Here is a 25999-nt window from a genome sequence, read left to right as displayed (position 1 = left end):
TGAAAATAGTAAATCAAATCAAAGCTGAAGCCAAGTGTCAACAGTGAAAGGAGCGTATGGCAACCCGGGCACCCCATCCATCCGTTCCGCCAACCACTATCTGCCCCACCGGCGACAGAGATTACACACACGCATTGGACTCTTCAGTCACCCGAAAACTCATTTTCAGTGTGGAGGCAAGTCACCTTCGACTCCAAGGGACTGCCAAAGAAGAATTCTACCACTTATAAGTTACCCGATTTTAAAATGACTTTTAAAATAAATACAGAAGCATTTCCACATTATATTGGGTAGCGTAGTCAGATTATTTTTAGCTAATATTAATACACTTAATAGGCTATAAAATTTTCGATTAGCACGTTAGCATCCAAAAGAGTCAGTGTAACATTTGAAACCTTCGCAATTCAATTCCCTGGCCTGAACCATCTACCAAACTAATTTCTTCCTATATTGACTCCATTCTCTCTCCCTTTTTCCAATCTCTTTCCACCTATATTTGCGATTCTCCTGATGCTCTGTGTCATATCAACAACTTTCAGTTTTCTGGCCCGAACCACCTCTCCTATTCCTGACCTTCTATTTTGCTGCACCCCCTCTTAAACAGTATAAAATCCATCACATTTCTTCCTCTCTGTATCTCTGAAGAGTCATACAGACTCCATATGTTAATACAGTGTCTCCCTCCACAGATACTACCAGGCCTGCTGAGATTTTCCAGCATCTTCTGCTCTACAGAAAAACAAAGAACAAAGAACAGTACAGCACAGAAACAGGTCCTTCAGCCTATGTGGACCAACCGCTTATATCCCTGTATTCCCCATCTGTTCGTGTGTCTATCTAGATAAGTCTTAAATGTCGCTAATGTATCTGCCTCAACCACCTCACTTGGCAGTGCATTCCAGGCCCCCTATGTGTAAAAAGCTTTCTCCGCACATCTCCACTGAACCTTTCCCCCTGCTCAGCTTGAACTTGTGCCCCTTGTAATTGTCATTTCTGCCCTGAGAAAAAGCTTCCAACTGTTCACCCTAGCTATACCCCTCATAAATTTTATAAACTTTTATCAGATTGCTCCTCAGCCTCCGTCTTTCCAGGGAGAACAGTCTCAGTTTATTCCATCCCTCCTCATAGCTAATACCCTCCATACCAGGCAGCATCTTGGTAAACTTTTTCTATACTCTCTTCAAAGCTTCCATGTCTTTCTGGTAGACCAGAATTGGACACAGTACTCCACATGTGGCCTAACCAATGTTTTATACAACTAACATAATTTGCTAACTTTTATACTCAATGCCCCATCCGATGAAGGCAAGCATGCCACATGCTTTCTTTGCCACCTTTTCCATCCGTGCTGCCATTTTTAAGGATCTGTGGACTGTACTCCCAGATCTCTCTCTGCGTCTATGCTCCTGATGGTTCTGCCATTTATTTTATAGCTTCCACCTGAATTGGATCTACCAAAATGCATCACCTCACGTTTCAATTTCTCTTTTTTGTCCGTGCGGAAATTAATTTGGGTACATTGCGCGTTCATTCAAACATTATATATAAATGAATAGTAACAATAAAAATAAAGAAAATGACCCAATCACAGGTCTAACTTTAATTAAAATATATTAAAAATCTATTCCAATGCATTAAAGTAACCAGTGAGTCACATCATGAGTACATATCCTCATCCATTCATCCAATTCCTGTTAAAGGTCTTCGGAAGAAAGGCACAATAGAGTCCAAGTACTGATTTATCCTTCATCTGAGGGATGTAGTACAAGACAAGAACTGATTCGCATAGTTAATGACACTTTACTTTTGTCAGAATTCGCTGACCGATTTCATCAAGAAATTCTGCATGCCCTTGCCGTCTAGTTCAATATCTCATTACTCCTAAAAATTCTATTTTCCCAACTCCACAGTACTAGAGAGAGATATCCAAGGAAACACTCTCAATTACAAATATACGGAAGATCATGACTGTTAGATCCACTCAAAAAGGATTTTAATTTTCTGAGGTAATATCATTGTGAATGTCGCTTGCCATTCCTTCCAATTCAATGCATCATCTGCTTTGATACCAACATACTTGCACTTAATAACTATTTTTAGTGTCCACATGAATCATCACAGTAATGATATCATTAACTGGCTGAAGTCCTTAACTAGTTCTTTCAATTTGTTTTCATTCAGTTTAAGGGAATTGTTAACAAAGTATTTTACAAACTTCTCCACTGAGCTCCTATAGTTTACATCATTATTAGTTATGAGGCCCACAAGTACCACCTTATCACCAGCATACTTCAGGATTGCTATGTTGTTGTGCTCTGATCCACAATCATTCGGGTAAAGGATGAAAAAAAGTGACAGTACATAGCCCTGAGGAGATGCAGTAATCATTAATATTGGCTGGGAGCAAATCCCAGACACCAACACCCATTGGGTCCTGTCGTGGAGAAAATCACTAATTCAAATTAAGAGAGTAGGATTGACGTTAAGGTTTTGATGGTTGCTTGGTGTTAAAAGTGGAAAAGAAAACAACAATGGTAGCGTGAACATAGGGCCCGATTTTACCATTGCGTCACACCCGTTTTCGGGTGCAAAAATGTGGTAAAGTCAGGTGTGAGGCCATTAACGCGATCCGCGCCCGCGTCCGCACAGATGGCCACTTTACCGAGGCCCGGGAATGGCCGCAATCCGATTTGTGCCCGAAACGGACGCAACGGCGATTTAAATGCATTTGCATGCATTTAAATTAAATTAATGAACTGCCCGCCCAACTTGATCAGCATTTCCCCCTTTGCCATTGCGTTCGCCAATCCGGAATCGGGCCGAAATGGACATGCTAAATAAAAGTCTGTTTCGGGCGCTCCAGCTGCTGAAGAGGTAAGTTCAGTGCTTCCAATGGCTCTCTGACTCTCTTCAGATCGGTGGTGGAGGGGTGGGGGAGGGAGGTGGGTCAGATCATTCTCTGGTGGGGGTGGGGGAAAAGGGAGGCCCGATCGTTTTGGGAGGGGGGCAGGGAGTGAAGCCAGATCATTCTCTGGGGGGTGGGGAGGAGGAGGAGTGAGGCCAGATCGTTCTTTTGGAAGGGCCGGGGGGGGGGGGGGGGGGGAAGGAGGAGTAAGGCCATATCGTTCTCTGGGGGTGGATATGGGGGACAGTGATGTCTGTAGTGGCCATCGCTCCCGCTTTTCACTCCCGGGCCGCTTTTGTAACTGCGCATGTGCAGGTCAGAGCTCCGATCATTTCGGGTGCATAAGCCCCACCCTCAGTTCGATTCAGACCCGTGACTTTTTTTTTCAGGCTGAGTGCGTATGGGGGCGCCTGAAAGCAGATTTCCAAGTCGGATCTGAATTGCGCCCAGATTCAGCATTTAGAATGAAAATGGTAAAATCAGGCTCATAGTTGCCAAATCTATCCATGTGGTGTTGGATATAATGGACCAAGTTCAGAACTGTGACAGGGCGGCACAGTGGTTAGCACTGCTGTCTCACTGCGCCAGGGACCCGGGTTCAATTCCTGGCTTGGGTCACTATCTGTGCGGAGTCTGAACGTTCTCTTCTGGGTTTCCTCCCACAGTCCAAAGATGTGTGGGTTAGGTTAATTGGCTATGCTAAATTGAACCTAGTGTCGGGGGATTAGCAGGGTAAATGAGTGGAATTACAGGAATAGGGCCTGGGTGGGACTGTGGTCAGTACAGATTCGATGGGCCGAATGGCCTCCTTCTGTACTGTAGGGATTCTATGATTCTACAACGTTGTCCACTGACCAAGAGGTTGATCAAAGTTTGGTTGAGCAAAATGTGGAACAAGGGAATCTAAAGGATGCGCTTGAAACACCTCATGACTACTGATGCAAGGGCAAATAGTTTACAAAGTCTTATACATGATGACAATTAGTGGAAACGACCAATGGTGATCAATTATACTGGAGGCATGGCCAGTTTTGTGGAGCCAAGCTTCAAGGTCAACATTTTCCAAGCCAGCACAAATGATCACTGAAACTCTACAGCCGGGATTTCCTGACTGCACTCGCCCCAAGGCTGGAAAATCCCGCCCGACGTCAACAGACCGTTACATGGTCTATGTCCCAATCGCTATGATCCCCGTGGCAGGTGGGATGGGAAAACTGGACCCTACGTGTGCTGAGTGTAATTTGCACTTCAAATTCTGCAGACAGACAGTGAAGGAAGTGTGAGTAAGTGGTCAAGGAGCTCACTATCAGGCGTCTAGTGCTGAGGAGCTGGATATATTACTGCAAGAAGTCCAATGATTTCACACAAATGGCCAAGGTCAGTGAATATATCTTCAAATGCTGCATCCCAATAACTGCATCACCAGCCACCACACATTGCTCCATGCACCATATTCCCATCATTATCCAATAACTGTCTCTAGCAATCAGAACACATACCCAACATTCATGTGCTCCACCTCACCATCACACAAGGTGCAAACCTCATATCCATATCTCATAGCTTCCACATATTTCATTTCAATCACAACCATAACAGCGATATCAACCTTACACACTGCAACACACCCACCGACAAAGGGAACAGTAAAGAACTGGTGGAGTTAAGGCACGGCCAAATGTCCACACTTCCCCTTGGAGGAGATGGTGCTCAGCATTATTGACATCACCTCTCAGGACTCTATGGCTGTGTGACTGAGGCAGCGGGAACCTGCCGCTGAGAGTATTCTCTGACCGGAGAGTATTCAGATACCTGCCACTGTGGCTCAGGCAGTGCCTTGTGATATAAATGCAAAGCCAGACAAAGGCACCTCCAAGGAGGTACTGAATAAAGATACGTAGTTTAATTTAGTATGTATTAATAGAAGTGTTGCCTGGATAAAGTTGTCAGGAATGATTGGCTTGCAGTATCTTTGATTTCAGGAATTTAGCCAAGATGAACAGTGATGGTCCACGACAGATAGAAGGAAAGGTGGAAAGTGTGGAGCAAAAGTGATCAGGGCAACTGGCCTCTAATGAGACACCAGACAGCCCATCTTTAGCAATGATCTTCTGGGTGCCTTGACCTTTCCTCCCAAGGTGGTCATTGGAAGCCTGGCCTTGCCCTCATGGTTGCCAGTCATATAGGATGCAGCAGAACTTCATAAATGATGAGACGTGTGCCAGGAGGCACTGGAGGCCAGGCTTCCTTCCAAGCACTGGAGCTGTTGATTCAGAGTGCCGATACTCACAGCATGGTTATCTTTGTAGGAGTGCTGGCCGTGTGGTGGAGAGGACTCATTAACCACATGTAGGGCCGATATACTGTGTGGTGTAGCTACTTGGTGGCTGGAACAGCTGACTGGTTCATGATGGAAGCACCACGATTGCTGCCAGGATAGCAAGAATTTACCAACATGATAGACCGAGCAAAATCACACACCAACTTCACATAGAGGAAACCTCTAGTTATGAAACATCTCCCCATTCAGATACAGAGGCCTCACTGCCATGGGTGTTTAGTTGCTGGTTCCTGACATCATTGGGAATTCCCTTATCCTGGAAAGCCAAGTGTCCACCCTTCTCTCTGGTTAGAAAGAACATAATGAAATCCCCTCTCCTGGTGTACAGGATCTCTGTCACCCAACTGCTCAACAATGCACAGCGAACGGAGATGTCAGGAATTCGCTGGCTCCAGCCTGGAAGAATCCACTGGTACAGAAACCGAGGACCACCTATGGCTCCAGGTCCGGTTTGAGGAGGTGACATCGTTCAAATGAACGCCTCCTTGGCGAACTGTAGCCGGCGCAGATGTTGCTTCTGCCTGGGATGGAGGAAGGGGAAGTGCTCTGTGAGGCATACAAGGCCTTCTGTTGAGAACCCAACTCCTCCTGCCTGTGTGAGCAACTTCTCTCTGCTCCCTCTCTCAATTATGCCACAGTCCACACGGAACTGCAACTCCAGACTCATGCTGGCAATTAGTTTTCTGCTTGCAGAACTACACCGCTCTTTTCAAAGGTCCAGAACCACTGCCTTCAGACTGAAGAACTTCTGTCAACTCCTCTTTCGACATAGTACACAGTAACATTGCAACAGGAAAAGAAAGCCAAGAGCCCCTCTCCTGAATGTTAAACTTTGATTCCTTTAATGGTGATGGTAGGGGCTCCCTTCAACACATGGTCAGCAATGTGTGCTCAAGACAGGGCACTGACATGACTGCAAGGTTCAGATTGGCAGCTCAGACGTCAAAACAGAGTTAGACCCTGACTGACGCCACAACCTGCTTAATCTTCATGATTCTGGAACAAGCCCTTCCGACATGAGGATAGGCATGGGTCAAGCCAGATGTTGTCAAAAGTGGGCACCTACCATTCTTGGTTTCTCCCAGTTCCCATTGCACCAAAAGCAGTGGCTCTACAAGCTGAACTTTGCAGGCGCAGTATTTAAAAAGCACAAAATAATAATCTTAACGGGAAACAAAGAATCTGAACATACAGAACAATAATTACAACTGTATTCGCTTATATAGATGAATATAGCTTCTGTTCATGTAAAAATAACAAACTATGCTAATCACCCTTTGTGTCAAATCTTGTCTGATTCCACTCCTGTCATTCACCTCGGGACATTTTACTATGTTAAAGGTGCTAAATGCATAACATTGTTGTTGAAGCTAATTTCCTAATCCCTCTCTCCATCCTTCTCACAGCTTTTTGGTGCCTGACTATTATTCCTTCTCTTCACAGCTCTCAGATTTTTAAAAGCTGACTTGGCAATGATCCCTGGTGGGTTGAATTAATGGAGTTGACACGACAGCAATGAGTGTCAATGATCCCACTGGTCACATTATCTTTCATTGTTTATAGCGTATCGGTTCAGACACCCTCTCTAAAATTTAATCAATATCTGCCATCCTGGCTGTCCTGTGAATTCAACTCCTCGTGATCAAAGTTTAACTCAACAACATTTTTAATATGTACTCACTGATTTCCCATGGCACAGAATACCAATTTGAATTTTTCAAGCCATCGCATGGTTAGACGATGCAGCATAATGGAACTGATGAGGTGGTCAAGACAGGAGAAAGAGCGAGAGATAAATAGGAGTGGGAGGAAGAGAGAAGGTGAAGAGAGAAGACAGGAGAGGAGGAGGAAAGGAAAGGGGCGAAGAGGTACAAGGGAAGAGAGGGTTGGGAAGAAAAAGAAGTTATAGAGGGTGAGGAGGGGGGAAGGAAATAGCAGGAAGTGAGGGGGAGAGGAGCAGAGGGAAGGGGAGGAGAGGGAGGAAGGACAAAGGGAGTCTGGAGAGGAAAGGAAAAAGGAAAAGAGGAGAGGAAGGGAAAAAGGAGGGGAATTCATATAAGTGGGGATACAGAGTTTGAGTCATGGGACAACTAGCCCATCTAGACTCGAAATTGCAGCTCTATTTTCTCACCACAGATGCTGTTGGACCTGCTGAGATTTTCCAGCATTTTCTGTTTTTGTTTCAGATTCCAGCATCTGCAGTATTTTGCTTTCATCTTAGAAGACAAAACCATGTTCGTCAGAAGGGACAGAGGGACCTCAGGAGGTACAGTGCTGGCAGGAAGTGGAGGGAAGATGGCTGCCACCTTGCTCACTGGACATAAGTAAATTGTGGCTCAGGAGGTTAGAGAGCAAGTTGTGGGTGGCCGATAGCTCTGTTCATTGAATGAGACCTCCTGGAAGGCTGATGGATTTACAGTAGGGTGAATTCAACCTGAAAGGCTAATGCTCTGGATTCCTCTGTGTTCAGTTAAGAGTGATCATATCACATTAAGTGTGACCCCACTGTGATAATTTGGTTACCTAATGTTCCATTTACAGAGCTATTGGTCGGTGCATGATAGAATCCTGAGACCTGACTCTATGTTAATGTAGAATACATGTGGTGCCTGGTGGCATACTCTGGAATTTTCTAGTTTCCTAGTTAAGGAATTTCATAAATCCAGTAAAGAATGCATTGACTATTAGACTGAAAATACAGACATTTTTCATAGAAGCCATTTAAACTGTGAAAAGGCTGCTGGCTGGAAATTTTTTATTTCAAGTTAGCACTGAAATCAGAAACTTATTGGAGTTGGTTATGTTAGAGAATTAAAGTTTATTTATTAGTCACAAGTAGACTTACATTAACACTGCGATTACGTTACTGTGAAAATCCCTAGTCAACACACTCTGGTGCCTGTTCGGGTACTGAGGGAGAATTTATCATGGCCAATTCACCCAACCTGCACATCTTTGGACTGTGCGAGGAAATCGGAGCACCCGGAGAAAACCCACGCAGACATGGGGAGAATGTGCAAACTCCATACAGACAGTGACCCATGCCGGAAATCGGACCCGGGTCCCTGACGCTGTGAGGCAGCAGTGCTAACCACTGTGTCATTATGCCGCCCCCATTGTAGCGCTCAGGATATTAGTCTGAAGTAATAGGTGGCACGACGGCACAGTGGTTAGCACTATTGCCTCACAGTGCCGGGGCCCGGGTTCAATTCCAGCCTTGAGTGACCATTTGTGTGAAGTTTGCACGTTCTCCCTATGTCTGTTTCCTCCGGGTGCTCCGGTTTCCTCCCACAGTCCAAAGATGTGCAGGTTCGGTTCATTGGCCATGCTAAATTAGTGTTGGGGGATTAGCAGGGTAAATATGTAGGGTTACAGGGATAGGGCCCAGGTGAGATTGACGATGTGGGATTGTGGTCAGTGCAGACTCGATGGGCCGAATGGCCTCCTTCTGCACTGTAGGGATTCTATGATTCAACCTGGTAGGTTGAACAAAATAAGTAACGACTGAGCGAAATTTCAGTCAGGACCTTAGATGTTAAAGTTGTCATCCTTTTCTGATGAAGTGCTTTAGTGTGTCAAGTGAGTATTTTTTATGGATTCATGTGATACTAAGTTAGTTACAATTATGTCTAAAGATAAGAAAGTTTCTAAATCAAACAAAAAAAAGGGATATGCACATCTTTGTGTGCAAGTCCTAGTGGAGTAACAGGAGGCAGCTGCCCATTTTGAAGCTCCATTATAACCCTAAACTGTTACAATAAAAAGATGATTTTAACTCTTAGACTGACTGACAACTCGAACACTGGCAATCAAACTTTGCCCACCGGTTATTAAAAAATACTAGCAAGGATACTCAGATATGTTAGGAGTAAGTCTATTAATGTAATAACCCTAAGCTAAAAAGCAAAAACGTTGATAATGTGTTTTAATACTTTACTTCTGCTCATGTTGTTCTCTCATTCTCTCCTTCTCATTTTAATTTTAGCCATAGATAACTTATTCCCCACCCAATTTATTTTATTCTAACTACTTTTCCTCTAATTAGACCAAGTATAATTGGTCTTTGATTGGCTGAGCACTGACTCCAAGAATCCATTTTCCATCAAGTATGAAAAACAAACAAAAATTGTCAATATGTTAGCACATATTTGGTGATAAGTGAATAGGGTGATAGGAGATCACATTCATAATGATCGGACTTTTTCACCTTCAAGAGCCAAGATCCATAATGAAAGGTCAGAAAAATAGCTTGTTTGGTTATATACCAATTAATCATAACATTAATAGTCTTTTCCCCATCACTTCTTCCTTTCCAAGAAGAAATAATTTCTCTCAAGACCAGGACGTTTCACTTATTACTTCAGGGATACCTGGTAATGTGCAAAGTGACAGGATCAATCAATGACCCCATATTAAAGGTGCCCCTAGGTAGCAGTGAGCATGTTATGATTGAATTTCATATTAAGCTTGAGAGAGAGAGAGAGGAGGGAATTTTCCCATCCCGCCCGCCACGGGAATCTTTGCAGACCTGCAAAGGGCCGTTGACCTTGAGCGGGATTTTCCGGTTTTGGGGAGAGCACGGCCAAGAAATCCCGCCCAGAGAGAGTAGATCTAAGACTAGAGTTTTAAACTTAAATATGGGCAATTGCGAGGGCATGAAAATCGAGTTGGCTAAAGTGCCCTGGAAAATTAGATTAAGGGGTAGCTCTGAAGAAATGCAGAGACAGACAAAAGGAGATGTTTCAGAATACTCAGAAAAGATACATCCCAGCGAGAAAGATTCTAAAGGAAGGATGCACCATCCCATGGCTAACTAAGTTAAGTTCAAGATAGCTGAAAGAGGAAGTATACACTTCCACAAAGGCGAGTGGCAGATCAGAAAATTGGAAAGAATATAAAGAACAAAAAAGATTAAAAGATTAATAAGGAGGGAGAAATTAGAATACAAGAAAAACTAACAAGTAACATCAAATAGCAAGAGTTTCTACAGGTATTTAAAAATGAAAGCGAGTGTTGGTCCTCTCGAGAGTGAGAATGGGGAATTAATAATTGAAAACGAGGAAACGTTTAAGAAAGGATCTAAATGCTTTAGAAGCAGTTCAGAGAAGATTCACCAGACTCATACCTGGGATGCAGGGGTTACCTTATAAAGGAATGTTGATCTGTACCCATTGGAGTTTAGAAGAATGGGAGGTGATCTTACTGAAATACAAGGTCCTGAGATGATTTGACAGGGCGAATGCTGAAAGGGTGTTTCCCCTCATGGGAGAGACTAGAACTAGGGAACAGTTTAAAAATAAGGGATCTCCCAGTTAAGACTGAAATAGGAAGACATTTTTCTTTTATAGGGTTGAGAATCTTTGGCTCTTTCTTTCCCAGAAAGTGTGGAGGGAATGTCAAATAACTTCTTAAAGTAGGGGTAGATGGATTCTTGACTCACAAGGGAGTCAAAGATTATCGGCGATAGAAGGGATGTGAAGTTGGGACCAAAATCAGATCAGCCATGGTCTTACTGATTGATAGAGCAAACTCAAGGTGCCAAATGCCTACTCCTGTTACTAATTTGTATATTCGCGTGTACGTTTGTATTGAAAGTTGTGCTTTATACAAAGTTCAAATTATAATCTTCAGGGGTGGTGAAAAATGGGCAGTCTCAGGTTGGCTGCTATTATACACAACACCCAATATTCAATTTCATTACAATTAATGGAATTAAGTACTGAGCTCTGTGTGGCCAATCTTATAGCATCTGTTTCACACCACTATCCATGACTAATTTATATCCCTCGATCTTTGGGCCTATTAGCCCAGAAAAAAATCTTCCATCTTCAAATCAATGCATTAATCATCATTTCCTTGTCTTTGCTCCTGTTTTGACTCTCACTAGTCTTTGCATCAATCTTATAGGCACTCTCATTATAACTGATAAGTCATGGGTAGCCACCTCCCTGAAATATCCCAAGGGTTATGCCACCTTTGCAGAACATAGTTTTGTACATCTTCCCCCCCCCCCCGCCTCCCCAAAATAACCATACAGCAAATTTTAAAAGTATTTTTAAAAGTTCCTTCAGCTTCTTGATATCTACCCTACATTTACTTATTGTAACACAAACAGATTTCTCGTTCAGTTTTTATATTGCTAAATGCATTTTCTCTATTTAACCTTGACAGTTCGAGCCTTTTCTTTTGATGGCCAACGTTTCAGAAACCGTGGCCAACGTGCTTTCTTTGGCCAGTGGTTGGCAATTTCAATGGTTGGCACAATCTCCACCTCAACATGTTGTTCTGTTGTTTCCACAGCAAGTCGAATAGTTGGGCCAACGCTTTCCAGAACATTGATTTTTCCTGCGGGCAGAACAGAATTATTTTTACTCAATGGGTAGGTTGAGATTTGGAGGCATTGTTTCTCTTTCTCACAATATGACAAAGGCAAAGGAGGTGGTGGAGAGAGAGAGAGGGGGAGAGAGAATGAAAAGAGTGCAAACAAAGAGAAGAGAGAAACCCTTGTTACAACAAATTGCATCTTAAAACAATGAAAAATCCACTCAATTATCTTGCATAAAGGCAGGGTTTTAAATACTTGAATATAAGTTTTAAGTTTATTTATTAGTGTCACAAGTAGGCTTACATTAACCCTGCAATGAAGTTACTGTGAAAATCCCCTAGTCGCCATACTGCGGTACCTGTTCGGGTACACTGAGGGAGAATTTAGCAAGGCCTATGCACCTAGCTAGTGCAGTCTTGGACTGTGGGAGGAAACCGGAGCACCCGGAGGAAACCCATGCAGACTCCACATAGACAGTGACCCAAGCCGTGAATCGAACCCAGATCTCTGGCGCTGTGAGGCAGCAGTGCTAACCACTGTGCCACCCTAGTTAGATAATAAATAATAATCTTGTAAGGAGTTACCATTCAATAATAATGTCACAAAATCATCAGGAACTCAAACAAATAACACATTTTGAAAAAGCATCATTTTTAAAAGAGATGTAATTAAACAAAAAGCATGCCGAAACCTCACAGGCTTGACGTTCCAAAATAGATTGGTCTATGCAGAGGAAACATTTTGCCCCATTGCACATCCAGTTTGGAATTTAAAATAATGAATAGCTCACCCAAATCCAAATTTGATTTTGCCAAAAATGAGACTACATTTTGCAATGTAATCCAGGAGAGTTAAGATGTGCCACTCATCCCTACTTGCTGAGTTCCAATGGTGAAACAGAGCATAAAACTTTGATGTTGACAAAGAAACTAATCAAGTGCAACATTTATGTGTTATGAAAGTTCTCACCACAGGTGACTAATAGATAGCTGCAAGATGCCAAACAATCTGGCCCCACATGCATAGATACACACCCAGAATGAATTTCCATCTGTCAGAGTGTAATTGGCAGCATTTCCACTGGCATGTTCCTTCTGGAGACTCTGTGGTGCGCTCTTGGCAATGTAACCAGGCTATTACTCAAACAAAACGGCTTGGAACTCGAGACAGTTGAAACTCCATTTATTTCCCTCGGTGCTTTGCTATTATTCTTTCCAGAACTCATCATTATATTCACCTAGTTAAAGCAATTGCTCAGAGCAACTAAAATGCAGTGAAGTGGGTCCTCTTGGTCGCCAGCATTAAACCACCAACTGTTTCAATTCGCAATTTTCAATCAGGAACGATGTATAAATTGGATTGAGCAGCAGCCAAATATGTTCCAAACAGCCAGCAATAAAATCCTACCCATTGTTTAAAATTATATCATTGTATCTGACTGCAAGCAAGGTGTGCTTTTAGCAACCTGCCTGATTGGTTAAAACAGACTTCTACTGCATTAAATTATTTTACCTCACAGCAGGGTTAGCGTACAATCCAGCGAACAACATCTTAATAGAGTTTCACCTGTTGACCCATTTGATGCTACAGCACAGAGAGGATTGTGAACCATTAAACCAGGAAAATACAAAGATCGATAGGCAGCCTTCCTATCAAAGTTAGCCAGGGGCCTAGCTTTGTGAAACAGTATGGTGTACTTGCAGAATTTCATGCAGAGGTGGATGGGAGAGAACGTGTACATTTTGAATAGCTCAGCGCTCTGTAGGCAACCCACTCAATGTGGAATAATTGGTTATTTGTTGATGAACAATGCACTGTAACTTAATGGCTTCTGCATGACAAGCAGAAAATACTTTACTATCTTCCATGTGTTTCACCAAAATCATTCCTATTTCATTTTGCTCACACGAAAGGTGCGGTGCGCATATTGAAACGTAATGGTATATCGTGGCTGGATTTTGCATGCCTCCCACTGTGTGTTTTTGGCTGGGACGCGGGAAAAATGGACATATAAAATAGGTCAAATGGCTAAGCCACTACCTTCCCGCCCACCCCCATAATACCCTAGGTGAGCAGGTATTTAAATGGGGGGGGGGGAGCCCCAAGATGGCACTGTGCCCTTCTTCTGCACCACATGACTTAGAAAATTGAACCTCCCCTTCCCCCACACCCGAGCTCTAGGATCCCTCCTGCTCTAAAATCCTGTTGTTTACCTGTCTGGGCAGCCATGATCCTTTTTGGGCTTCTTCCTGTAGCCCCAGCAGTCCGCACGACTGAGGTCTGGCGCTATTGGGCCCAATGGAGCTACCAGCCTGCAGCTCCCACTGTGAGGCAGAAGTCCCAATCTTAAACAATTTAGCACTCCTGCAGCGTGTTATGGTTGTGGGGCAAGCTTCTGGTTAACTTCCTACCAGCGGGGCAAGCAGTCCAACCCCCAATAAAATGCAACCCACTGAGTTTATTTGAGTTGAGTAAACAAGCATCACTTCATCGCAAGGGTTTCTTCCTCTTGTGGAATAAACTGTATTCTACTACATCCACGCTATGTTCACATTTTGAATATTGCTATTTGAATATCAGTAGCACATCACAATAGCTGTTCAGCTGATTTAAAGAGCCCTTTTCTCACCCTGTGTTAAAATGATTTAATTTATTGCCTAGATACCACACAACACATCACACCCATTATCTGAATGTACTTCATTTACAGCCTTGCACACAATCTCTTCATTTTGAAGCCTTATGTAATACACAACTGATTTGTATGTGCACCTGTCATGATACCATTCTGGTCTATACATTGGCACCTCACAGCAACCCAAGGTCATGCTCAACTTTTGTATTCTTTGGGAAGGTAACAACAACCTGTAACATGAGAGATTGACAACTGGTGGTGAAATGTCTAACTTCCTGTTCTGGCCTAAACATCTTCAGTGGTATTCTTGCAAACAATATCAACTGGGAATAGAAACCCGGTTAACTCCTTCCTCCTCCGCTCTTATGGTCTCAATCATTGATCAAATTAGCCACCCAGTGAACAGTTGTGCCACTGAGGTTCGTGCAACAATATAGAAATGTAGAAAAGTCAGCTCTTTCCAACAGGCTAGCCCGATTAAAATCCAATACAGAACTCCAGGAAGAAGAAAAGCTCACAAAAGTCTCTGTCAAACTGGGACAAATGGTTCACCAGGAATCAATGTAATACCATAGTTACCTCAGCAGAGGGCAGCACTGAGGTAGTATGCCATTGCAGCGAGAAGACATCAAGCACCCCTTGTGATGCCTTTCCCCTGCCACATTTCCGGCCCTGCTGTCTCCAAGGCCACCTTAAAAGGCTGGTAAATCCAGCTCTGGTTTCTGCGCCTGGTCACCTCTTTGATAAGCATCTCAAGTTCAGAGAAAAATGATGATCGTGTCTGACCTATCATTGATCTACCATCAGTGTTCTGTAGTCTTCCACAGAAGCCAGTATTAAAAGTTTCCTCCATATTTTCTCCTCCCTTGAAGGTGATGGTGTGCTGTTTCACAGGTGCCAAATGCCTCAGCAGTCATCATACTTCACTCATGAGCAGGCAATGAGAATCGTTTTAACAGTGTAAAATGAACAAGACCAGATTTGCCTTTTCATTAACATCCCCCCAGTGAGCGTCTGCAGGCTTTTCCACCATGACAGCCTGATCATAACCTCAACCCACATCCACACACATGCACTCCCCAGCATGATTGATCAGTGATCAGAAGGAGGAAACTAGGACGAATTTTCCCTTCGCTGGCCCCGAAGCCTATTGCCCAGATGAGGGTCGGAAACTTGGCAAAGACCAACATATCATAGTGTGGTTTGGTACTATACAGTTTACTCACTAGATCAATGAGGATGCTTTCACTATATAACACACATTTGCTTATGATTTTGTTCCCATTATCACACAATCTCTGTTCGTGGACAATTCAATTATTTTTTATATAGATTTTAGAATAGTAATGTAATGCATTAACTAGCTCTGCACTCTGTCAATCCATTCTAGACATCTTGTGGAAGTTTTCTTAAAGTTAACAAAATATACGGATGCCAGACCAAAAGTGAATTGGTCACACAAATACCGTTATTTGCTGCGAGATTGTGATGAAATTAGAAAGTAAAGAGTTGCATTTATACAGCGCTTTTCCTGAACGCCATATAAATGCAACTCTTTATTTTCTAATTTCAGACATCTCAAAGCATCTTTTACCCCAGTACTTCCGAAGTGCAGTCTGTGTAGTAATGTAAGAAATGTATCAGTCAACTTGTACATCATCAAGTTGCCACAAACAGCAATGTGACAATGATCAGATAATCTGTTTTTGTGATGTTGATTGAGGGATTAATATTGTATGTTTGACAAACATTTGTACAGTTTATGCTCCTCAGTGGGATGCACCATAGAGGTTACCTCAGACCACAAATCATTGCAATTATGATTTGGCAAATTTCCACTTCTACAATGATAGATTTGCTGTAAAAACCTTTGAAAAATTTATACCTTATCAAATGAGGGGCGTAACTAAGTTTTAACAGTGTATTAACTTCATAATTAGGGGAAACCACGCCAAAGACATCATTGGATCTTTCGGGCAGCTTTCTTCAAAGTCAGCAAAGAACACCCTTGCTTTGCTGCTGACTGCAACATCTAGATCTGAGTCTATGTTTAAAATTAAATTGATCATTTTAATCCTCTACTTACCCTGAAAATTGGAGGCCTGGAGTGGTCTCTCAAGCAGCGCTTTAAAGACAGCAACCACTTTAGAAGGAACAATGTCACCTTCAATAGTCACATCTGACTGGTGCCATTCTTGAGAACTCTTCAGGAACTGATCCACCTCCAGCCACTGATGAAGCTTCTCGGGCTCTTGAACGGGTGAGATGAGCTTGGAACCAGTCAAGGTGTAATAGCGCCACTGGCGTACCTTCCGTTCTGTGTAAGCTGCCAGGCCTCGGACGGGAACCATAATGAAAAATTGTGTTGGTGACTGAACCTGAGAGAAAGCAGAACACCACTTGGAAACCAGCATTCCCTTGCAGGCATTACAGTCAGCATTGAGGCTCGAGCACACAATTGATGGACACTGTTTTGTTTTGTAATTAATTATGATTATCTACGTCGTGAATGTGAATATTACAAATTATGTGTGAAGTATCTCAGCTAAAATGATTATCTGCATGACTGCATTTGCAAGAATATGTCTGATCTGTTTGAATAAGCACAGCAAAAATCATCAGACAGCATGGCTGACAGAAGCAGCTCGAGGCAAAACACTTGGGTTGCCCCATGTATCACTGATGTGATGACACCAATGTCATTAATGATCAATAGCTTGTTTGAGAGAGTAAGATTATAATTGAACCAGTGCATAGTAATGTGTAAACTAGAATAAAAATTTAAATCAATGTGTGCACAGGGTATAGCAAGATCATTTATTTTTAAACAAGAGGCAGATAAATAAAAGACTTGCACACTGGAGGCCATTAAAGTTAACTATCTAAAAATAAAATTATTCTCTGATCACATATAAACCTTTTTTCTTTTTACATTGTTCCCTTGTGCATTTTCTCCACTTCATCGAGCATTGACTCACATCAGTGATAGTGAAGTGGTTGGAGAAGATTCTTAGGGATAGGATCTATATACATTTGGAACTGAATGGTCTTATTAGCGACAGAGAGTATGGATTTGTAGGAGGGAGGTCATGTCTCATTAATTTGATAGAGCTTTTTGAGGAGGTGACAAAAATGATTGACGAGGGAAGGGCCATGGATGTTGTCTACATGGACTTCAGTAAAGCATTTGACAAGGTGCCTCATGGCAGGCTGGTGCAAAAGATTAAATCACACAGGATCAAGGGTAAATTAATTAGTTAGATGGATTCAGAACTGGCTTGGCCATAAAAGACAGAAGGTAGCGGTGGAAGGGTGTTTCTGAATGGAGGTCTGTAACTAGTGGTGTTCCAAATGGATCAGTGCTGGGACCTCTGTTGTTTATAATATATATATAAATGACCTGGAAGAAAATATAGCTGGTCTGATTAGCAGGTTTGCGGATGATACTAAGATACTGTCTTCCAGTCCTGCTGCTGTCAACAGGTTTTCCATGGGCTCCACAGCGGCAGAGGACCACATTCGATGGGACCAAAAGATCCCACAGTCAGGAACAGCTGGAAAATCGTGCCCATTGCTGGAGTTTTACCGTCCCGCCCGCCATGGGAATCGGAGCGGGCGAGGGGCGGACAATGGAAAAGTCCGCTGACCTCGGGATGAGCGAGGTCGTAAAATCCCACCCATTGTGTTTGACTTGGGAATGAGTGTCCATGGGGTATTTGATCATGGTGAATATCACAAGTCTATTTGATTACAATTTAATTCAGGCAATTTGTTTTTGAGAATAGGTCTATATTGGTGCAGCATCCTTTGATACATGCACGACTAGTAATAGTTAAAAAGCACTCAGTTTTATTGGATTCAACTCAGAATAAAACACTCAGCAATAGGTGTTTGCTTTTATTATGATAAGACCCTAGCTGATCAAATTCACTTCTGCTAAATAGGAACTGATTTTAATGGAGAACTTGATTTTGGGAAAAGTACAATGAATAGAAACATTGTTACATCACTATTTTTCAATTCTTCATTGTTTAAGGAAGGATGTAAATGCATCGTAAATACTTCAGAGAAAGTTTACCAAACTAATACCTGCAATGGGCAGGTTATCCTATGAGGAAATGTTGGATAGTCCAGGCTTGTATCTATTGAAGTTGCAAGGAGCAAAGAGATAACTTGATTGAAACATACCAGATCCTGAGGGGTCTCACAGGGTGGATGCAGTAAGAATGTTTCCTCTTGTGGGAGAATCTGGAACTCAGGGTCACTGTTTCAAAACAAGGGGCCACCATTTTAAGACAGATGTTGAGAATTCTTTTCTTCTAATGGTCATGAGTCTTTGGAAATATCTTCCTCAAAAAGGTGGTGGAAGCAAAATCATTGAATATTTTTAAGGCAAAGCTAGACAGATTCTATTCAGGAATGTGGAGTTGAGGTTGCGACCAAATCAGCCATGATCTCATTGAATGGCAGAGCAGGCTTAAGGGGCCTTCTCCTAATTTGTATGTTCTTATCACTTGCAGATACATTTATAACTACAGACACAAAGGGGGCCCTGTGCAAGTTCATTTTAACAGAGTGGATACACCATGATTGTCCCAAGTAGGTTCCATTGCAGCAAAACATTGAAAATACAAATAAACTGCTTTTATTGAGCACTTCGTTACATTTGGTTCTCATCCCATTTTTGCTCTTACTGTGTTTGCATATTTGCCGTACTTCGAAAGCTGGTTCCATTATATTCAAGTGAATTGCTCTCGCAAAGTCATATTAATGTTCTAATCCACACATTAATAGCATTATTGTCAAGGCCTATAAATTAGAAGAATTGAAAGGATGCAGGAAGATGCAATTTCTGGTTATTTAGCTTGAGGTACCAAGATACCAAACATCAATCCACGTGCAAACTATTAACCAGTGGAAATTGTGGACAAACGTTTGTTTTCTTCTTTACACTATAATCTTGACAATACATTTTTGTCAGCAGATCACCCAGAACCATATAAAAAGGAGCATTTTGGGGAACAACTAGGCGGAACATTGGAAATATTTTAGTTTCACACAATTAGCAAGTTAACTGTACAGAATGGTGGAGTAGAACTTAAAAAAAAGACAGTTGGATGCACAGTTAGGGTGGACGAGGAAAAGATCATTGTAATCTAGAGCTGGATAAGGGGGATGGGGAGAAGGTGCAGATCAAGTTACAGGAGGGTTTTTGTGTTGCACTAGGAAATGGGAGTCTGGAAAAGTGTTGGGATGCGAGGATGGGCTATGGGAGCTAATCACTATGATGTGTACCTGGATAGAAGCATGTTGGGCTCGCTTTCCTGTCAGAATTGATGACCATTTAGCCACTAGAGCCAGCTGGTCCTAGCAAAACAAATGAAACAAGTTCTTTAGGAAGAAAAATAAAATCAAACTATGAATTTAAAATCAGAACTGGAGAGTAGAAAAAAAACCCAGAAAGTACTTGAGAATATAAGACTGCTTGAGGAAACAAAATTTTTTTCAGATATACAAGATAAAATTGTCATATCACATCTATTTCAATACCAATGATTAAGATAGCTGTAAAATATTTAACTAGACAAGTTTCCTCAACCCCCTTCTTCAAATCTTCCTTTGGCTACTGTCATGCCCAGTACAGGCAAGTCATATTATGAACTTTGTTAATGCTTAAAAAAAAGACAAGAAGAAGCTGTTAAGACGGCCTCTGCAATCATGTGACTTTTAGCATTTGGACTGCAAACGTGTCAAGTCTCCAGCGAATACCTAATTAAGTATGGAGATACAAGTGAGGGTACCTCTCAGCCATTTGTGGAATTCATCTAAGGACGTTCCAAAGTCTAGAAACTTGAGTTTCCCAGACTATGGATTTTCACAGTAACTTCATTACAGTGTTAATGTAAGCCAACTTGTGACACTAGTAAATAAACTTTTCCAGACTATCTCCACATTTCACACTGGACAAAAAGGAAAATCAAAACTCGATGGCCACTGTCAACTTCATTAAATCATGATGGCTTTCCGAATATAAACTAAACCAAGTGGGCCTCAGAGGTCTAATCTGGTGGTCATGTGAATGAAACTGCTTTCAGCGACTGCACCCTTATTATCCCAGGACTCAGCAAATTCATCAGAACTGTTAACTGTCAGCCAGCCTAAGAACCACACACTGAAACTAGCTGCAGGTCTTTAAGTCCTCAAACTGCAAGAAACCACAAGACCTGCTGTGAGCCCTTTGCTTTACAAGATCCTCACTTTAAATCATTGAACCCATTCAAGAAACCACAGGCCTGCCGCACAGGAGACCAGAAATCATAAATCAGAGAATAAATTAACTTTAACCTGTAAAAGTGCACTATATTAATCTGTACCCAATCTTTGTATGTGTGTATGTGTGCACAAGACCAAGTTTGTGAGGTTGCATTAATTCAGGGCAAGAATAAGCAATCTTTATTTTAAACTAATGAAAGCTTGCTGCAGAATTATTTAATTGGGAAACAAACTTCAAGGCTAAGAAAAGACTCCCCTCTTTCCACACAAAACATACTGATTACTGGCAGTGAGAGAGCAAGTACATTCTGGCTGTGACAGGACACCTAATTCAAAGTTGCTTGGTTGAAATAATCCGAATTAAAATTTTAATATTGCTATCTTGTTGCTATTTATGATGTTTAATTAAGGAAACTGGATGAATCAATTTTTATTAGCACAAATAAACTATTTTAAATTGTGAAGACTCAACTGTATGAAACCTCTAATTTTCAGTAATGGAAAACAATTAATTGAGGGGAAAACTATTTGAATGTCCATGCTATTCGTAGAATCCCTACTGTACAGGAGGCCATTCGGCCCATCAAGTCGATACCGGTCACAATCCCACCCAGGCCCTATTCCCATACCCCACATATTTACCCTGCTAATCACTCTGACACTAGGGTCAATTTACCATGGCTAATCAACCTAACCCACACATCTTTGGACTGTGGGAGGAAACCATAGCACCCGAAGGTAACCCAAGTGCAAACTCCACACAGACAGTGACCAAAATTGAACCTCAGTCCCTGGCGCTATGAGGCAGCGGTAGTAACCACTGTGCCACCGTTTCTAAGTCTTGCTGGAAACCAAAGAAAACACAGAAAAATAAGATAATTCAGGTCTTTTGAGATAAACTTTGGTTTCAGATGCTGGTTGCCATAAAACCAGTGCCATTGATAGACACATGAGGACATTTAAGAACACAGTTGTTCACAGAACCTTGTTGAACCTTTAGACAACATCAGCACAGGATCAGCACAGTAGGCAGGTCAAAACTTATGGATGAACCTATATAAGTATGACTCATTCAGACATCATATAGGAATGGAAAGTAATAAAATCTGGAGGTTATCTCTCTTTTGTCTTGGCCATTCATGTATGGCAGCAGTCATTTTCACCACAGTTGCTTTCAAGCTCAGCAATTTTAAATTTATGGATCAGAGGAGGGGCTGCTAGCAACAACTTCAAACCTGCAGCAAAAATGGTTTTTATTTTCTTAGAACCAAAAAAAGGGGATTGAAAGGAGAGGACCTAGATGCCATTTTGGACAGTAAGTAGAAGGCTCTTTGGGCAATAAACTCAACACAGTTGCTGATTGATGTAGAAGGATCTGGCCTATACACAGTTAATGTGGGACTGAGCACAGTACCTGCTCGTAGTGAAGCAAAAAGGCATATGACCCAGACCTAGGGTCAGTGAGTAGAATAAAAGGGAGTCACTTTAGAACAGAGATGAGGAGAAATTTCTTCAGCCAGAGAGTGGTGGGTCTGTGGAATTCATTGCCACAGAGGGCTGTGGAGGCCGAGACGTTGAGCGTCTTCAAGACAGAAATTGATAAATTCTTGATTTCTCGAGGAATTAAGGGCTATGGGGAGAGAGCGGGTAAATGGAGTTGAAATCAACCATGATTGAATGGTGGAGTGGACTCGATGGGCCGAATGGCCTTACTTCCGCTCCTATGTCTTATGGTCTTATGGTCTAAAGACCCAGATTTGGAGATCGATCCTTGCATGTACCCTTTACTGTGTATATGTATATAGATACAAGCGGCTAGTAAAGATTTGCTGTTAACGTACTGAAGATTACAAAGACTTCTTAAAAAGACACTGTTCTGTAACCAACACCCTCTAGCTTTCCTCTACACTTGGAGATTTTTGACCTCCCCGGTGCACAAACAAACATTCTTCCAACTTGCTCTAAATCATTTTGAAATATTTTATCAGTGGCAAAAATAATTCACTCATAGTTCTGTTCAAGACCATTGTGCCTTTCCTTCGATAATCTGCCTTTTAACATTTTTATCACCCTGCTTCTCTTAGTGTGCTGACAAACTGGAAGATTGCTCATCACTTTGACGGCAGCACAAACAGCTGCTGTGTAGTGTGGGCTCAAATCTTTGTTCCTCCGTGGATGTCCACTTTAGCTGCAGCTCCTAGTCACTTGTCCTTTAAGAAAACATTATGGGGGTAATCTTACCTTCTCATCCCATCGGTTGATGGACGGGGAAAACCAGCAAGGTCACGAGAAAGACAGAAAAAAAATTTGGATTCACACCCAATTTCTCACCTATCACAACCTTACTGGGACCGGATAGCCGGCGAGATCAGCCTCGCACCCGAAAAGGACACAAGGCTGATCTCAATTTAAATAGAGATTTAAGTATTATTGTGAGCCTGGGGCACAATTGTCCTAGCTCACTTGTCTTAGCAGCCTCGCTGGTGAAGGTCCTCATGGCAAGGATCAATGGGGACCTGTCATGATGGCCTTGTCAGGAGGACCGGACTATTCTTGAAGCTTTCAAGGGAATATTTCTGGGTTTTTCCTTTATACAATCTCTGGCACCAGCGAGACTGCTACCCCAGTGTTGACTTCCATCTTTACTGGCTGATCATCCAGCAGTGGAGTGACCCAGTTGTTGCTGGCTAACACATGCAGTGATATTTGTCCTCAAGAGTGAGAGTTGCTTCATTTCTCTTAACCTTTTTGCAGAGCACGAACAATTCTGTTATTCTGTTTAATGTTTTGGTTCATTCTTGCTTCTTATTATTTTTGCTCGCAACTTGCTTCTTCTTCCAGCAGACATACTCCATTATGACCTCCCCGCACCCCACAGCTCCTTCATCATATGGGTGGCACAGCAGTTAGCACTGTTGCCTCACAGCGCCAGGGACTGGGGTTCGATTCCTGGCTTGGGTCAGTTTCTGTGCTGAGCCTGCATGTTCTCCCCACGTCTGTGTGGGTTTCCTTCGGGTGCTCCATTTTTCTCCCACAGTCCAAAAGACATGCTGATTAGGTGCATTGGCCATGCTAAATTCTCCCTCAGTTTACCTGAACAGGCACTGGAGTGTGGCGGCTAGGGAATTTTCATAGTAACTTCATTGCAATGTTAATGTAAGCCTACTTGTGACACTGATAAATAAACTTATATCCTTGCACCAGCATTCTGCAGCCGAATGCTCTGACTTTGCACATCAGTATGTACGAGTTTTGAAACTCCTAAGTGTTGACTCAGCTTACATTGTGTGTTCAAAACTCATCTGTTGAGCTTCTTTTGCAGCCAGCTCCATTGAAACAACAATTTCCATGGTCTTTCTCAGAGCTAGTTTAGTCTTGGTTAGCAACCATTTCTGTATTGCCGCATTTTGCAGACCACAGACCAAGCTGTCCCAAATTGTATCATTCAGCATATCACTGAACTCAGTACTCTGCAAGTCTTTTTAATGCAGCCATGAATTGCACAATTGATTTGCCCTCTTTTGTGGAATCTGAAGTGCACTACAATCACCAAAGGCTTCAGCCAATCATGTGCTTGCACACTAGGAGATTGAACAATTTTCCTCCCATCACGCTCAGGAACATGGCAACCCTAGCATCTTCTACTATTTCATTTGCCTGCTCAAAATAGTCAAAACACTCAGCATAGAAGCCCCATTGCTCCACATTTTCACCAAAAGATCCCAGTGTCGAAAACTGCTGCCATTTTCTTCCTAGTGGAGGCTCCCTGTAAGCACACTTAGCAACATGTCTTCAGCAGCTACCTTGCTTTTCCCATTTAAACAAGGCAACAATCTGAACTTCAGCCTTTTTTTCTAAGAATGACACACCCAGCTCTATAATTGCTCTGCAGAGGATTGTTACCAATGCCCACCTTGCCCGTGATGACCAGAGCACACGCGAGAGCTTTTCTTCCAAGTCTTCTCTACAGACTTTTCATAAATATTTTTTCCTTCCCGGGTTAGCAAGTGCCATTCGAAGCCCTAGTTGCCAGCTTTTGTGTTGTGCATTGATGCTAGGAGGTGCAGAGGGTTAAAAACTAACGGAGCTTTATTACAAGGTGTGTTCACTCCAGGCTGCTTCCTGCACCAATGTCACTTCAGGCAACAACATGCATATGTCAACACACAGCGGTTACTGAAGCTACTCAGACTCACTGTAAAATGCTTCTCCTCAAGTTGCCTCTGCTTCTTTTGCCATTCATCTTAAAGCGGTGTCCTTTGGTTCTTGACCTTTCAGTCAATGGGAACAGGCTGTTCTCCCCATGTACTCTGTCCAAACCCCTCATGATTTTGAACAACTCCATATATTTTTTAAAAAAATCACCTTTCAACCTTCTCTTCTCAAAAGAGGGCTGCCCCAGCTTCTCCTTTCCATCCTCATTATTTAAATCGTCCTCATCTCTGGAACCATTCTCATACATCTTTCAGCATCCTCTTCATAAAGTTTGGTACCCAGAACTGAACACACCACTCAGAATAGTGTATTTTATAAAGGTTCATAATAGTTTCCTTGCTTTTCTGTTATATTAATAAAGCTTAGGATCTCATATGTTTTATTAACTACTTTCTCAACCTGCCCTGTTATCTTCAACAATGTGTACCATATATACCCCTACACCCCTTCAGAATTTTACTCTTTCCTATTCTTCCTACAAAACTTTATTATGTTACACTCCTCTTCATTAAATTACATCTGCTAAATGTCTTCCCATTTCACCAACCTATGCCCTCTTGAAGTTTAATTATCATCCACAGTTCACAAAAGTTTGGCATCATTTGCAAACTATTCAATGCAGTGAGGACGAGTGCAAAATTACTTCAGGTACAATTGTCTCAAATTCCCTTAGCTAACCTGGAGTTGGAATCAAACTTTGTCCCATAGTGAGTAGTTACACAGGAATACAAAGACAATCATTGACCTTCTTCTATGGAGCCCGAATCATGCCCTTTGTACATCCCTTCCACTTGGACTGCCCTTTGCCAGGTTAAATGTGGCAATCTTTAAATGTGGGGCCAGTGGTTATGTAAGCACCAGCTTTAGAAAAAGTGTATTAACCCAAATTGGTACAGTCTGTGTTGATCTTTTCTGCTGCTCCATCCGGTTTAACACAGTGTAGCAGCATCTGCAAAGGATGCAAAGCCTGCAATATTTGAGATGCATGCGCCCAGCAACATTTGGAAGTAAGAGGCAGCGTGCAGTGATGTTGTCACTGTAATCCAAAGACACAGGTTAATGCTCTGAGGAACCAGGTTCAAATGCCAGCATGGCAGATGGTGGAATCTGAAATCAAAAGTCTAATGAAGGAAATCTGCTACCCTTACCTGGTCTGGGAATCCAGACCCACAAATAAGTAAAAAGTCTCTAAAGAATGAAACTGGACAAAGGCAGATACATTGGGACTAGTTTAACACTGATGGGCAGGAATGCAGTTTAGCTTCCATTTTAGCAACCAAGTGGGAAAATCCAGGCCACAGTAGG

At 42.3% G+C, this 25999-nt stretch overlaps 1 protein-coding gene across 1 annotated transcript in view; it reads right to left on the bottom strand.

The window, feature by feature from the left end:
* Window positions 1–25999, bottom strand: part of mab21l3 (mab-21-like 3) — a 46222-nt gene that overhangs the window by 6050 nt on the left and 14173 nt on the right. The window contains exons 4-5 of the mRNA XM_078232010.1: window positions 16293–16584; window positions 11410–11591 (exon numbers count right to left, since the gene is read on the bottom strand). Coding sequence (XP_078088136.1) covers window positions 11410–11591; window positions 16293–16584 — 474 coding nt within the window. The remainder of the gene's footprint in view (window positions 1–11409; window positions 11592–16292; window positions 16585–25999) is intronic.

Source organism: Mustelus asterias, chromosome 17 (assembly GCF_964213995.1).
Source record: "Mustelus asterias chromosome 17, sMusAst1.hap1.1, whole genome shotgun sequence".
Taxonomy (NCBI): domain Eukaryota; kingdom Metazoa; phylum Chordata; class Chondrichthyes; order Carcharhiniformes; family Triakidae; genus Mustelus; species Mustelus asterias.
The sequence above is the reverse complement of the archived record's forward strand: the minus strand, read 5'-3'. Positions and strand labels throughout refer to the sequence as shown.